The following is a 16,129-nucleotide window of genomic DNA, read 5'->3' as shown; positions in this document are numbered from 1 at the left end:
TAGCTCCTGAATCCTACCAGATGGAGCTGGTAGACAACTGCCCTGGACACAGAATTGACCTGTGCCTCCATGGACAGCTGTGAGTCCAAAATGACTCCTAGGCTGCACACCTGGTCTTTCAGGGGCACACTTACCCCATTCAGGACCAGGGAGTCCCCCACACCCCCACACCCCCTGTCCCCAAAAACAGTACTTCTGTCTTGTCAGGATTCAACCTCAATCTGTTAGCTGCCATCCATCCTCCAACCGCCTCCAGGCACTCACACAGGACCTTCACTGCCTTCACTGGTTCTGTTTTAAAAGAGAGGTAGAGCTGGGTATCATCTGCATACTGATGAACACCCAGCCCAATCCTCCTGATGAGCTCTCCCAGCGGTTTCATATAGATATTAAAAAGCATGGGGGAGAGGACAGAACCCTGAGGCACCCCACAAGTGAGAGCCCAGGGGTCTGAACACTAATCCCCCAACACCATTTTTTGGATACGGCCCAGGAGAAAGGAGCAGAACCACTGTATAACAGTGCCCCCAGTCCCTCTAGACGGTCCAGAAGGATGTTATGGCCGAAGGTATCAAAGGCCGCTTAGAGATCCAGCAGAACTAGGAAACAGCTCTCACTTTTGTCCCTAGCCTGCCGGTGATTATCAACCAGTGCAACCAAGGCAGTTTCAGTCCCAAGGTGAGGCCTGAATCCCGATTGGAAGGGATCCAAATGGTTTTTGTGGTGAGAAGAGCCAGGTACCAGAATGGAAGAATCTAGACTGGAATGAGGCTGCTCTAGAAAACAAAGCAAAGGAAGCAAAGTCAAAGAGGACAGAAGTCATCAAGGGGGTCATAAGCCAGCCAGTTCTTCCCAAGCTCCAATGCTTTGGAGAATGGGATGGAAGGTCAAAGACTGGAGCTAAGGTTAAGTGATGATAAGGCAGATTTGGAAAAAGAGATACTGTGCAAAAGAGATACTGCCCAAATGCACAGAGAGGGTTTTTTTGGCTGGGTCAGGAAGATCACACCAAAGCAGTAACCAATCTATTGAGGGGCTGATCCTCAGATGCAACAAGGAAGCATGGACAGGGTTGCATAGAAAACAGAAATTCTCAGGACCAGTGGAGGAGCTCAGCTTCCTTCCAGTTCATCAACACCATCATGCATATTGGACCATTAAACATAGCTATAACCAGAAAGTTAGAATGTTTGTGTTGTGGAGCAATGGAGAATGGGGTACAATCTCCAACAGGACATTCAGTATCCTGAAAGCCTAAAACTTTCAGGCTTTCTTTTAAAGTTTCTAGCCCTTAGGAGATGCGTGTATATGTGCGTAAGGAGAAATATCATTTCCAGCTGCTAAGCAGAAATTGATTTTATTCTCAGATCCCAGGAGTGTGATGTCCCAAGAGGAGAGTATGCCTTGATAGAGCAGAATAACCCTTCTGCTGTTTACTATTTTGGGAGGTGGGTGAGTGTTAATGGATCTCAGTAAGCACAATGTTATCAACTTTTCATAGCAGGAGAACAGGCAGCCAGCAGCAGACCCAGCCTTAATAAAGGGTTCTTGAAATGGTGGACCAGTGCAGCACAGGTGGCAGGGGTGGGGGTCCCCTGCTGCTTTTCGAGGGTGTTTAACAACACAACAACACAACACAACACAACACAACACAACAACACAACACTGATACTCTGGAGAATGATTACATCCTGGAGGCATAGGACTGAGGATAGTCAGAACCTAGGATTCCTTCTCTAAGCATAGAAACCCAGGAAGCTGCCTTATACTGAGGGATCATTGCATTGGGCTTTCTTGAGCAGGGTTTTTTGTGTTTTGTTTTTGCCCCACCACTTTCCCCAGGAAGATGTACTCTTTTAATGCTGAATCAGAACCAACAGCAATTCAGGTTTCCCACAGATTGTCGTTTGCTCCGATTCAGAAGAAAGGGCAGAGTTTTGTGGGGAAAGCACCAGGGCTTTAAAGTGCGGACCTGTGCCTAGAAACACAGCACAAAGGGAAGCCTGGGTGAGCCCTGCATCAGGCCACTGTTCCACCCAGCTCAGAATTGTTCTCACTGACTGGCAGCAGCTCTAGGATTCCAGACAGGAGACTGAAACGTGGAAGTGGTTTCAAGGCACATTCTCTACAGTTTCAATGCATTTTTGGCTGCCTGTTGTGTTCCTTAATGATTCCAGGCTCCCTTAATCCTGAAGCTCTTCTTTATATATGGAATCTAGACACTAACACTGGTAGATGCAAGAGAATACATTCCATTAGGCTTTGGACCACCTGAGCGAGGCTTTCAGAAGCAATCCCCCACAGTCTCTGCCTTTCTTATTGCATTTCAGTGTTCAACCCCTTCTACTGCTCTTCCTTTCATTCACTCCTTACTATTTGCCAGAATAACTCTTGTTTTGCATTTATAATTAGGAGACAAAACAGATGGCAAGTGATTCATCTTAGGTAATGGGTCCACGAGAGTCCCCTAAGCTGCTGGGTTTCCTTTGCTGGAGCCTATAACTTTAAGTTGGTGTTTTGCGGTGTGTGCATATTTTCCTCCCACCCCCACCCCCCAAGTCAAGAACTGCTACCTGGCAAACATAAATCCGGCAGCTGTTTGGGGAGGCTCTCGAAAAGAGAGACCACGGTTCTGTTTGACGGGTGACAGTGAACGATGCACAGAGACACGAAGCGTGGGAGATGCCCGTGGAGCAAAAGAGGGGGCTGTGCTTCTGGCAGGGCTGCTGCTGATAAAGTGCCATTTTCTGACACTGTTCTCAGCCCGAAAGCTTCATTCAGCATGGCCTGCTGTAGTGTATTCTGGGATAATGGGCAATGTAACCCAGACAAATCCAAATCAGTGGTCTTTGGGATAACCTCTAAACAACGAAGAATGAAAATCTACAACGGGGATGTGGGGTGGCCATCCATATTGAAGAACCATTTTAGGAGTCAGGAATTTGTCCCAAATAGGCAACCATACAATACAGACAGCCTCCAGATGTATTTGGATTCCAAACAGCCATCCAATGAGTAAAGGTAAAGGGACCCCTGACCGTTAGGTCCAGTCGCGAACAACTCTGGGGTTGCGGCGCTCATCTCACTTTACAGGCCAAGGGAGCCGGCGTACAGCTTCCGGGTCATGTGGCCAGCATGACTAGGCCGGAAATGCAGTTTACCTTCCCGCCGGAGCGGTACCTATTTATCTACTTGAACTTCGACATGCTTTTGAACTGCTAGGTTGGCAGGAGCTGGGAGCTCACCCTGTTGCGGGGATTTGAACCACCGACCTTCTGATTGGCAAGCCCAAGAGGCTCAGTGGTTTAGACCACAGCACCACCCGTGTCCCTTCATCCGATGGGAGCAATAGCCTAAAACATCTGGAAGACACTAGGTTGGTGAAGGCTGGTTTAGATTGTAAGCCCTCAAGAAAAGGAAGTTTGCACACCCACCCTCTCCCTTGCTGGTTATGTTCTGCAAAGGTGGAACAACTATTCCACCTCCATCTGCCTGGTTCTGCCCTTTAAAAACTTAAAACTCACCTTCATTCACATTTTCTCCTCTCCCTAATACATTCACTAATGAAGGGAAAGTCCTCTTCCCACCTGTGGGCTTAGAAGCCAGCACATTTTAATGGATGAGGGCTTGATAGCCTTTTAACTATATTCTTTGCTGTTTAATGTTGTGAGCAGCCTAGAAAGGTTTGAATCTGGAAAGGCGGGATTTAAATGACTTTTCGAAATCAAATAAAAGTGAAAAGACCGAGTTCTCGGATTTGAGGCTTCCCGAATCACATCTGAGACAGGCTGGAAAAGAGAACTGAGTGAATCCCACAGACACCCATGAACATAACCTCTAGGGGTTCCCGAGTGTGAGAGATTTGGACAAAGCCCCAAAGATGTGCAATAGTAAGATTGGCATGGGATGTTGCCTTTTTGTGATGCACTCTTTCTCCTTCTCTATCTCTCTCTCACACACACCTACCTTTTGCCACCTGGTTCACCTTCCGAGAGGGTACTGAGGATTGGAAGGGAGCAGAGGGAAGGCACGGTGAAATCAGCCGACAGATGGGCTGCTGAAATAGTGCACCTCGGCCGGCTCTAACCAAAAAGCTGCAGTTCATAAAAGAGCTAGCAGGGAGACAGGCTAAATTTAGCTGCTTTCCAGTGCCAGCTTTGTTTCCCCCCGCCATGCAGGAGAAGGGGGGAGGGGGTGTCTGTGCTTCTCTCTTCCAGCAGATCTTTGTCCCATCATGCTTTGCACTGGCTTCCTCCAGAGAGGGCCACGATGATGTCTAGGTCTGCTCTCACTGCCTCAGCTGGGGACCTGCCTTGCCTGCTTCCTATTTGTTCCCCCACCTTCAAGCTCAGTATGGCTTTCTTTCCTGGGATGGTTTTGCTTCCTCTCCTCTGCCACCAAGCACCAAGTTACTAATGGGCCTGACGTAAATGCCACTGCTTCCTCAGGCCAGGGACGCTGGCTCTGTTGCATTGTTTGCAGCTGTTGAGTCAGGCTCTCTGTAAAAGGGAGTCGCCATTTCTCGGCATCCACAAAGGCAGCTTCCCTCACCCCAAAGACCTGCTTGCCAAGGCCTTGCAAATAAATCTCAGGCTGGAGAGAAAGAGAGAGCGGAAGAATACTTTTGTGTGTTGTGTTTTGCCCAAGAGAGGAGAGCTAAAGGTGATTTGAAAAAGAGGGACATTGCTCAGAGTGTGTACACTCATCCCAGTTTCCCCTCGCATAAATGGGGTTTTGCACTGTTTCAAAAAACAAAAACAAAATGCACACACACAAAAAAGCAGGCTTGAGCAGAGACAGGAGGAGGAGAAAAGAAACATGTGTACACAATGTGAAGTGGAAAACTTCCCTCAAATAAATTTCAGCTACCTTAAGAAATGGGTGTCTTTTCCAAGCTCATGTGTTCTCCAGCTTGCATTAATTGTCTTATTAACATCTTGGTCAAGGCACCCAGTGCAGGAGAGATCGAAAGCTGCCTTGCACCAGGTCAGACCATTTGTCCCACTAGTCCAGCAATGTCTCTGCTGACTGGCAGCATCTCTCCAGGTAGGAATGGAGGAGAAATATGTCCAGTTCTTGTTTTAAAGCCAACCAACCAAACTCATTGGCCCTCGAGAAAGATTGGAAGGCAGCTTTCAGACCACACATTTTCCTGAATTCTGTGGTGCAGTTTTGGATCTGTTTGTAAGAATGTATGGGGGGGGCACGGCGGGTGTATTTCACTCACAAAAATCATGTGCAAAGGCAGTGTTTTGAGGAAATGCATTGAGAAGGACAGAAAAATGCACTTTGGGGGAAACAAAGTGTATAAAATGCATACAATTTAAACGTGAATGTTTACATTTGCAAAAGACAGGAAGGAACAGCTCTATTATTGAGTGCATGTGAAGTGGACAGAGAGGTTCCCTGAGATTCTCCAGGAGAGTTTTCTTCTTCTTTGGCCAGGAATTGAACCTCAGACCTTTTTGCATGCAAAAGCTTGTGCCCTGGAGCAGAACTATGGTTGCTCCCCAAATTTTCAGAGGGACCAGGGTCAGTTTCTTTCCAACACTGGCCAGCCAAGGACAGCCCTGAACCAGGAACGTTGTGCATGAAGATCTCTTAGCTCTCAGGCAAGCCATGCCAAAAGAAACAGGAGGGGCCATCCCTTCCTGCCACCCAACCACCCAAAGCATCTATGCTGCTGGTGCATTTCTCTCTCTCAGCCCACAAGGCTGAAGGACACAGAGAGTTAATTCAGCAGCGCAAGCTGGTTGCTGGGCGGACTTGCTGGATATGCGCCCGTCCCAAGGTCTTAAGAGCTGAAGAGACACAATGCTTTCCAGCACGAAGCTGCTCAGGGACAGTGTGGACGATAAAAAGGAAGGTGGAGCGATGGAGAGAGAGTGGAGATGGAAAAGGGGGCTTGAGGGATCTCTCAAGGGCCCCCATTGGCCAGGTGACAAGGGATCAACTTTTTGAACCTCTCCGTTTCTGGCACAGTCTGCTTGATGGAGAGAAGAGAGTGGGAAAGAAGCAGGGGGATGGTGGGCAGAGTGCAATGAAGCAGAGGGAGCTGTGCAGACAAAGTAATCACTGGGCCTCTGTAATTTATACTGTGTCAGGTGTAGGCGCCAATAGGCTCAAGTGGCTGACAGCAACACTTCCAGGCCTCTCCTCCTCTCCAATCAACTCTCCGCTTGCCAGGAGGAACATGCTGCCTTTGTCGTTCCTTATCTGTGGGACCCAGCCCTGGCCTGGGGGAGACTGCAGCAGCTCACAAGGCCAGTTCTTAAAGAACAGTTATGCTGGGAAAACACTGGGGAATGAAGGGAGGGGTAGGTGTGGTGCATCTGCCCCCCCCCCAAATCCTATTTGTGCAGCAGCCTGTCCCTTAACAGAATGTAGCAACACACAGCGCATCAGATCCGGCCCTGTGAAGCAAAAGTCGTCCAAAGGTCAGCAAGAGCAGGTCTCCCAGTTGCTTGGACAAGCAAGCCAGCCAGACCTGGGAGTGTTTACGAGGGCCAGAGAGTATTACTTGATGTACTCTGACCTATTTGCGCAAGGAGGTTTCTATGGCTGCTATGGGTGGGCACCCTGCAATTCCTACCATCAACCAGATTTGAAGGTGATGTCCAAGCTGGCTGCCTTTGTGAGATTCCTTAAGGCAGCAATGGAGAACCAATGACCCTCCATATTCTCTTGGATTTCCACTTCCATCTACCCCAGCCCGCATGGCCAATGTTCAGGGATGGTGGGGGCCAAAGGCCACAGGCTCCTCAACTCTGTCTTATGGTAACCAGAGTTTTCCTGTTGTAAACTCAAGGGCTAATGCAGGAGTCCAAGAACACCCAAGTCTCCCCTTCTGCAAACCGGGGTTAGCCAACATGGTGCCCTGGATAAGTTGTTGGACTCCAACTTCCATCAGCCCGAGATATCAAAACCCATGAAAAGGGACTCTGGGAGTTGGAGTCCTACAACATCTGAAGTGTGCCATGTTGACTATGCCAGTTCTGCAGTGCTACAAATGTACCAAATGGGGAAGAGGAGAAAGGAAGGCCAGGCCATAGGATTCAGCTTCTCCCCTTCACAATGTTATAGTGGTGGTCATATTGTCAACATGTTGGAGACGTATCTGCTGTAGGTTATCTACTGAAGTGCTGAAGCTTGTTCAGAATCTAGTATAAAAGTCCTGCTGGATTGGACCAGGAGTCCACTAGTCCAGCATTCTGTTTCCCAAAGTGGTCAAGCCAGATGTTGTTTGGTTACCGAGAAACCTATAATGAACAGCTCTCCCCTGTCTGTTCCATCTAGCCAGAGCACAATAAATGCTCAACAATTAGCCCCATCTCTTCTCTGCAACCCCCTTGCTTCTCTTGAAGAAAAATGGAATACTCTCCCTTATCCCACCCCCTGCCCAAACTGTCATGAAAGAAAGAGTTTGAGAAAACATGTGCTAGAGGACCATCTATCACACAATTTGGCCCCTTCTAAATACAAACTCATTCGATGAGTGTGGATTATTATGCAGCCAAAATGGTACCATCCATGCATAAGAGCCTCCAGTCTGCAAAGTGCAAAATGAATGCACACACAGCTTTTTTTGGGGGGTGGGGGTTGTGGGGAGACAAAGGGGAAACTAGCTCAATAAGAACTGAGAATGTTTAGTAGACACAAAATGCTGACTGGCTGTTCTGGAGGGGCGCGTGTGGAATGGCATACACTAGCTGGTTAGAACCCTGAACAGGAGCACTTCACACTGCAACATTTTGATACAGATTCACATCTGTTTAGAAAAGCCACCTGTCTGAAAGGTATCACCCCAGGTAACAGTTCAGCTCTTTCTCCTCCACCCCACGTCTCTCTCTCTCTCTCTCTCTCTCTCTCTCTCTCTCTCTCTCTCACACACACACACACACACACACACACACACACACCACTCAAATTTCTCCTTCTGCTCTGATGACTTATCAGAAAACACCCCAGAGAAGGGGCCCGGGAAATAGCAGACAGAAAGGAGAGGCAAGGACAAAGGTGGTAAGACCTGTTCCAATTTTAGAAACTGGCTGGACAAGAAATGGAGAATCCAGCAGGCAGAATGGATTTATGACCCATCACTAGCTGTTCTCCCCTTCCCCCGCCTTCCACCCCTCCCTCTCCTGGGAGGTACTTTAGTTGAACGGGAACTCCTGGCTGAAGATCCTGTTTCCTGGGAGACTCAGACATTCATGCAGAAGGCTAAGAGCTGCCTACAGGGATGGAGAGGAGGCTGCCAATGGAGACATGTTGATGCACAGAAACCAGAGGGGGAGAGAAGGAAGCAGCAGGAGCGGGTGAACACCCAGGGAGAGGGTAACACATAAGCAATGATGGCAGGCAGCTGTGCACATGGCTCAAGTTCCCTGGCAGCCAAGAGCTGTCCAAGTTGTGATCCTGTGCCCTTGAAGCAAGCTTGGGAAATGAAGGGGCAAAAGAGGGAAACCTCTGTGTATTAGGAAAGAACCCTGGGATTTGACCCTGCATGGCAGCTGAAGCACCAGCTTCTCAAAACTCTTAGGTTGTTCCTCCCTCCCTTTTCCTTTGATAAGGTCAGCAGCATTCTAAGCCAAATTCTCACAAAGGTGGCAAACCTATCTCTGGGATGTACCACTTGGTGGGGTGGGGGGCATGGAATCCTGCAACAGATTACATCATGGGCAGGGGTAGGAGGGGAACTCCCTGTCAAAGGAAACAGATATTAGAGTCCAGGGTTCTAACTTAACCAGTTTTCTATGTGTATTATTTTTAGAAGGGGAAGTATTCTGTTATGCAAGTTCCTCCCTGAAGTGGAAAGGGAAGAGCAACAAGTGTGAATTTAGCCTTTGTGCAGAAGGCTACTTTCCACACGCCCCCCCCCCCCCATCCTCCATCCAGGAAAGCAAAGAGGTGTTTTTAGAGCTCAAGGGCACATCTCAGCCAGGCAAAAATGGTCAAGGAGGTTGCAAAGCAAGGCTGGTGAGGGGGGTGGCTTGAAGAAAGTCATGAGTGTCCCTAAGAGAGGCCAGGGGGCCCCATTCAGCCCCCCTGCTGCTATATGTCTTTACAATTCCACCACAAGAAAAGAGAACACCTAAGTCTAGCTCAGTGTGGGTAGCCTTGTTCCAGATAAAGGGCTATCACTTCTGCCACTGCTGAATGGCAACGATCAGCTCCATTACCTAACCAAACAATAAAATAAACGGAATGGGGTTTGCAATTTATTTATTCTGTTCACACACAAAAAGGTGGCTTTTCCAAAGGTGGCGCTCTGGGGTTTTGGACTCAGAAGATCTGCATTCAGGAGCTACACTTCTCTGTGCTCCAAGGATCTCAGCTCCCCTAACCCCTTGGAGGAATCCCCTTGTTGCTGATGGTTCATGGGAGTGTGTGGAGAGACATGAGTCAGTATGCTATGAATAAATTTGAAAGGACAGGAGGAAGCTCAGCATATTCCTTGGGCTGGTGGCAGCAGCAGAGATATTCCAAAGAATGACTCCTACACAGTGGGGCTTTCCTGGAAGGCTCCCATGGCTCTGCCGGGCACATGCAACCTTTGGCTCCTTGTGAGCTCCCACAGTCCCAGACTATGACACACACTTTCCCTCCTTATCTGGTTGCTGTTTATGGCACAGACCCAGAACCACCCCACCGTCCCGTTAGACCAGTTCCTCAGTCGGGGTGTCTAGAGCTGTGGCTGGATCACCCCCTGGGAAAGAAAAGAAGGTAAGCAAGATGTAGCAGAACCAGCACCATATATTTAAAGCACATGACTGCCCACCCCTAAGAATCCTGGTCACCCCCCTCTTCTCTCAGCCTAACATTCCTCACAGGGTTGTTGGTAGGATAAAATGATATAATCCCTAAGTATGCTGTGTTAGGTCCTGAAAGGACAGGCAGTATGCTCGATTCTGATGACACCTCATGCAAAATCCCTGGTTGACCTCATGCAAAATCCCTGGTTGACCTCTGTCAGTAGTTTCCTGTATACTAAAAATGCATGGGTGAGTCCCTGTGAGATCCCATAGCAAGGACACCTCAGGGCCAAGCAGCAGTCTCCCGGGACCACCTTCTGGAATATGGCACCCTGGTAGGATTGGAATCACTGAAATATGGTGATTTGGAATACTGTGTACAGTTCTGGTTCCCTCATCTCAGAAAGAATATTGTATATTTGGAAGGAGTTCAGAAAAGGGCAACCCAAACTGATCAAGGGGAGAGATCAAGTTTAGAGAAAAGGCAAGCAAAGACATGACAGAGCTTTATAAAATTATGCGTTGCATGGGGAAAGTGGATAGAGAAAAGATTTCCCCTCTCTCAAAACACAAAACTCGAGGAAAGCCAATGAGGCTGAATGTCAGAAGATCCAGAACAGATAAAAGAAAGTACTTTTTGTTGCAGTGCATAGCTAAACTATGGAACTTGCTCCCACAAGAGATAGCGATGGTCATAAACTTGGATGGATTTAAAAGCTTAGGCAAAGATGCTATGGCTATTCGTGGCTAGTAACCCAAATGGCCATGTTCTTCTCCCACTGCCAGAGGCATAATGCAGGTGAGGAGCATCACTGCTGCACTCCGGTCCTGTTTACAGGCTTCTTGCAGGGGTCTGGTGGGAACAGGATAGTGGACTAGATGGGCCATTGGCCTGATCCAGCAGGCTCTTCCTATGTTCTTACAGTGACCCCTTCTTCAATCCAAAACGATGACATGGTTGATAAGCCACCACTGTCAGAACCCACCCTAAGCTTCGCCTCTCCCTTCCCTAGAACACAATATGAGAATATTTTACTTTAAAAGTTGGCAATTCTAGAGGCAAATTTCCTGCTGAGACTCTGCTACAATCCACACAGGAAGTCAGCTCCGCAGGCTGCAACCCAAGAGGATCCACGGTCAGATTAAGCCGCCTGCTTACGAGCACAGTCAGGACAGGGTGCTGCTTCCGCATATCCACAGCCATCTAAATTGGATGTGTCTGGATGTGGCCAGAAGGCAGAGATGAGGACAGCATGGCTCACCTTGAGAGAAGCACTCGCTCACAATCTGTTCTCAGCAAGGTCATTGGTTCTTTGAGCAACCAGGCTGGATGGGAGGCAGACAAAGTAGTCAAGCACCTTCCTTGTGGGAGGTTTGTGTCTGTTAAATGGTGAATAAGCAAGCCTCAGCTCCAAGATGCCTGATCTTAAGCTCAGGTGAATGGAATCTCCTCCCCAAAGCAAGGTGAGGAAGGGTTAGAAAGCTTCACAACACCATGGGACCGTCCTACTGGAAAGCTGCCCAAGACCACAGGTAACCAATGTCACAGGAATTACTGGCCATGAGTCTTTCTAGGTTTTGTTTGTTTGTTTGTTTGTTTGAACCAAGCATTTTAACCTACTTGGCTACTCTGCATAGTGTCTTTTGTGCTGACTGTCCCTCTGCTAGCTTTATAGGGAAGGAGAATGGGACGACTTTTCTGGCTGTTTCTTTTTTTCTTTTTGGCACAGAGGCATACCAGGAGGCTTGAGAAAGGGACGGGGGGAGACTTTGTATATAATCCATTGTTTTAGTAAGTCTCGGCCTCTCCTCCCAAGCACCAAGGCCTTTGCCTTGCACCTTTGCCAACTAGATAAATATTTTAAAAGAAGCCAAAGAATCTGGTGCCACCCTCCCAGCCACCCTCGGGGTACAATGTTGCTTGATGCATGGTGCAGAAGCTGTGGGTACTCTTAGGCACTGAGCCAACAAGTCTGGATGGCCTTGGAAGGCTTAGACAAGTTATTGGAGCATACAGCATTTAGCCATGTAGGTAAGTGGAACCTCCATGTTCTGAAGCAGTATATCTCCAAATACCAAATGCTGGGGAAATGCAAGCAGGAGTGGGATGGCTGGTTTCTGAATTTACCCTGCTTTTTGACCAAGAGATAGTTACAGTCCACAAAATCAAGACAGTCCCTGCCTGCCCGCAAACTCACAAAAGACACAACACAAAAGGAAAATGGTTTGGGAAGGAGAAGAAAGCAAGAAAACTCAATGACCGGCTCTTAGTTACAAGTTATTCTGTCTCTGCTTGTGAGCTGTTGTGGGCTACCTTCCTATTCAAGTACCTCTCTCAGGCTGGGCAAAGGGGAATGCAAGAACTACGCAGCTAGCTATTGCAAGGAGCCCTCACCAAAACAAGAACACGGCACAGCTGGGAGCATGCACCTAAATCACCAGGAAGCAACCACTCCCCCCACCCCTATCCTGAAGTGATGGCGAGGTGAAAAATAAACTACTGAGATGCTGCCTTATGTGAGACTCTTTGCCTACTCACACAGGCACAGCACCCATTAGAAAGCCAGGCGTTTAGATGATGAGATATTCACACAGGGATCAGCTTCTTTCTATGTACTTAAAGTTGCTGTTCCTCCACCCGCTCCCGCCACCATCCTTTGAGAGATCAAAACAAAAACAAAACAAGATTCATTCATTTATTTATTTGTGCAGAAAATTCCAGTATTCAGAATGGAAAAACACAAGGTGCCAGCAGAGCCCCTACGCTGATCATATGCAACCTGTCAGTCAGCCGTCACTTTGTGGATGCCCATAAACTGCTCCATTACCCCTTCTAATTGAGAAGAATGCAGCTGCCGAGGGGTGGTGGCAGCATGGTTTTTTATTTTTATTTTTAAAGAGAGAGAGAGAAGGGATAGCTTAGATTGGTATCTGAAGGTGGATTCCCGGAATGCTTCCACCATTACTGCAAGGGGGAAACCCATAACTCTGCTTGCGGGGTTCCCCCACAGGCACTGGGTTGGCCACTGTGAGAACAGGATGTTGGACTAGATGAGCCTATGGCATGATTCAGCAGGACTTTCTTATGCTCTTATACCGGTAATTAAAAAAAGCAGGTGGGCCAGAGCTGTGATAGATGTATGGGCAAGGTGCAACAGAATCCGGTGCTCAAAGAATCTGCAATGGAAACCAACCACTCCAACAGAATTCAGCAGTTAGGATAAAGTAAGGAAATGGATTTGGATTTTTCCATCTTAGGAATTCAAAATACCTTGCACCATCCCATTTTTGTTCTGATGGCCCACTTGCAGCCATATATGCACATCTCTGGCTTCAGGCAAGGCACCTATGTTTTTTCTTCCAGACACTAAAGTGGGGGACCTTTTTTAAGCCTGAGGGCCACATTCCCTTCAGGAAAACATTCTAAGGGCCCCATGTGGGCTAAGCAAAGAATGTGACATTCTCCTCTGTACAGTAGGCCAATGATTTCTTTAAACTCACAAAACTCTATCCTCTACTCAGTCAAGAAATAAGCACGAGGAGAGTTTAAGGAAATGTTCTAGCCAGGCCAAAACACTCAAGGATTGGTGGTAGGGGGTGAATAAGGGCTGGTGAAGGGTATACCTCTGAAGGGTGTGTTGCTTGGGAAAGAGTCCAGAGGGGCAATTAGGGAGGCATGGAGGGCCACTGTTGGCACCCAGGCCGGGGGTCCCTCTCCCTGCACTAAAAGGCAGGCATGTGTGTTGCAACAAAAGATGGATGTGCCTTGAAATGGCTTTGCTGTAGTGACTGCTCTGAAATCTGGACACAAGACATCAAGGCAGGGATGGGGTTCCTATGGCCCTCCAGATGTTGTTGTGCTACAGCATCGCTATTGGCCATGCTGAACCCCAACAACATCTGGAGGGCCAATGGTTCCCCATCCCTATATTAAGGCATCACTGGAAGACAGGTCTCCTTTTCTGCATTTTTTAAAAAAGCAAGATCTTGAGAAAACATTTGCTTATTTGTTTAAAATCACTCTCATTCACAATTGTTCTTAGTGTTGTTACCATGCAGCCAAATCTGATCAGCGATGTTTACCTGAATTATCTCATTGATTATGTGATCGTCTCATGAGTTATGACATCTTTTGTCCGCTGCATGAGATTTGTCAAGAAAGGAGGAAACTGACAGCAGAAATAATGGTACCAAACTGTGTTCAGTGGTGGTTAGGCAAATATTTGTACATGGTAAAGTTGTTTCGGCAGATTGGGGGGTTACCCTACCCCAATTACTAATCTCAACCCCAACACTGAAACTGCTGGAAGTCTGGTACAGCTCTAGCTTTCAAAATATAGGGCTTAAACTGCAAGACAGACACTTGGTTGGAAACTTATTAATTGCTGCCAGAATAGCATTGGCAAAGCTACAAATCCCTGACTCTATGGATCGGCTCAAGAGGTCATGGGATATAAGAGAGATGAACAAATTAACTTCTCTCATTCTTATGAGAGAAAGAGAAACTGGAAAGAAAACCTCCAAAACCACACGGAAACAAGTTTGCATATTTTGGAACAATAACTGAGGGGAAATTATATAATGCAGGTTCTACAAAATGCCAGCAATGCTCTTTGTTGGAACTGCTGTAACCTTCCCCAACATGGTGCCCTCCAGATGTTTCCACCTACAACTCCATCAGCCTCAGCCGGGTTGGGGACAGCTGAACTAATGTATTATCTAATTGGAAAATGGAGTAAGGGGTAAAAACTTTTCACTACGTAACAGACTGAATCAAAGGGTAGCATAATATTCAACACATATGGTAGCAACTGGGCACCTGTGGCTGTCTAATGCAGGAGTAGCTAAGATGATACCCTCCAGATGATTTGCACTACAGCTCCCATTAGCTTCAATTGTCAGATATGGTAGGTGCTGTGGTCCCAAGCACATGGACAGCACCATCATTGGCTGCCCCTAGTCTAATGGCAAAACAAGCAAGGGTCCACATTTACCTTGCTAAAATGAACATTGGAAAGCTCAAAACAAAGTTAGCCCAATGCCTTATATAGATTTTTTGGGAGATACTAAGATTGGGGCCCAATTTCAGAGCCTTTCATATAACTACAACAAAATGTGGAAAAGGTTCAGTATGATGCAGTTTGTACACAGGCGATCTAGGTTCAAGTCCCCTATTGACTGTGAACATTACTTATTTGGAAGACATAGCGTCTCCCAAAGCAACTATTCTATTCCCAACATAAGAATGGAAAGCGTAATGCCAGTGGGCAACAAAAGAGGTTTAAAGACTCTCTCAAGGCAAATCTTAAAAAAATTGTAGCATAAACACTGACAACTGGGAAACACTGGCCTGCGAGCGCCCCAGTTGGAGAATAGCCTCTACTAAAGGCGTCATGGACTTTGAAGAAGCACAAACTCAGGATGAAAGGGAGAGAAACAAGATAAGAGGAAGGCACATTTGGCAAATCCTCACCGTGATCAACTCCTGCCCAGAAACCTATGACCCCACTGTGGAAGGATGTGCGGATCCAGAATTGGCCTCCAAAGTCACTTACAGTTAAGACCGTGTTCATAAGACAATGTACTTGGCTATGAGTGATCGCCAAAGAAGAAAGAAGACATTAATTATAATGTAGTCCTGCACATATATACTTAGAAAGAAACACCAATGACTTAAACAGGACTTATTCCCAGGTAAGGGAACTGTACAGGATTACAGTTTTACAGAGTTTTTTATAATTGATTCAATGAACTATCCCCAAAGAACCCTGGAAATTGTAGTTTGATGAAGATACCAAGAATGCTCCCCACCCACACACAACATAGGTCTTCCCATGAAGAAGAATGACTATTAAAACCAGTTTGTGCCTCTGCTCTACAATATATGCTCTCACTGGCTAGCCCTGGGTAAGATACTGGCTTTTATTCCAACTTCCCTAACGGTCTGGGCAATAAAAGTGTCAGGTGATAAAGAGGAATATATTCTTATGCAAAAATGTATTTAAAACTTGGCATCAAAGTGACTGAAGTTCTGTGCTCAGAATCATGCTGCTAGTGGCGCTCAGAGGATGGGTGCACAGCCCAATAAGGTGTCCCAATAAAAAGGGACAGGTGTGTGCCCCAAAGTAGCTGAATCTGCCAGCTAGTAGTGAACAATAATTGGGCAATCACGGATTCTGTTGAAAGGCTCTGCCCAATTTGTGTGCCATGGCTGCATCGTAGGGCTGCTGCCGTAGATGGCTTTAAAGGGAAATGAGGCAAATTCATGGAACACAAATTCAGATGGCTAAGAAGAATCTCCTTGTTCAGAGGTAGCGGACCACTCCCCACCAAATAACCACCAGGAGAAGGCCGTTGTCTCCACACCCATGTTCCTG

General features: G+C 47.2%; 1 protein-coding gene across 2 annotated transcripts in view; it reads right to left on the bottom strand.

Moving 5' to 3' along the window:
* AHDC1 (AT-hook DNA binding motif containing 1) overlaps positions 1 to 16,129 on the bottom strand; it is a 191,504-nt gene that overhangs the window by 44,597 nt on the left and 130,778 nt on the right. Inside the window, exon 1 of one of the 2 annotated variants that reach the window (XM_028738689.2) lies at positions 3,967 to 4,128. The exons of the other annotated variant lie outside the window; for it this stretch is intronic. Within the exon in view, the coding sequence (XP_028594522.2) occupies positions 3,967 to 4,105 (139 nt within the window). The 5' untranslated portion in view covers positions 4,106 to 4,128. Of the gene's footprint in view, positions 1 to 3,966; positions 4,129 to 16,129 lie in introns of those variants that run through there. 2 annotated transcript variants of the gene reach the window in all.

This window comes from Podarcis muralis, chromosome 7, assembly GCF_964188315.1.
Source record: "Podarcis muralis chromosome 7, rPodMur119.hap1.1, whole genome shotgun sequence".
NCBI lineage: Eukaryota > Metazoa > Chordata > Lepidosauria > Squamata > Lacertidae > Podarcis > Podarcis muralis.
This window is presented reverse-complemented; position numbering and strand designations above follow the sequence as displayed.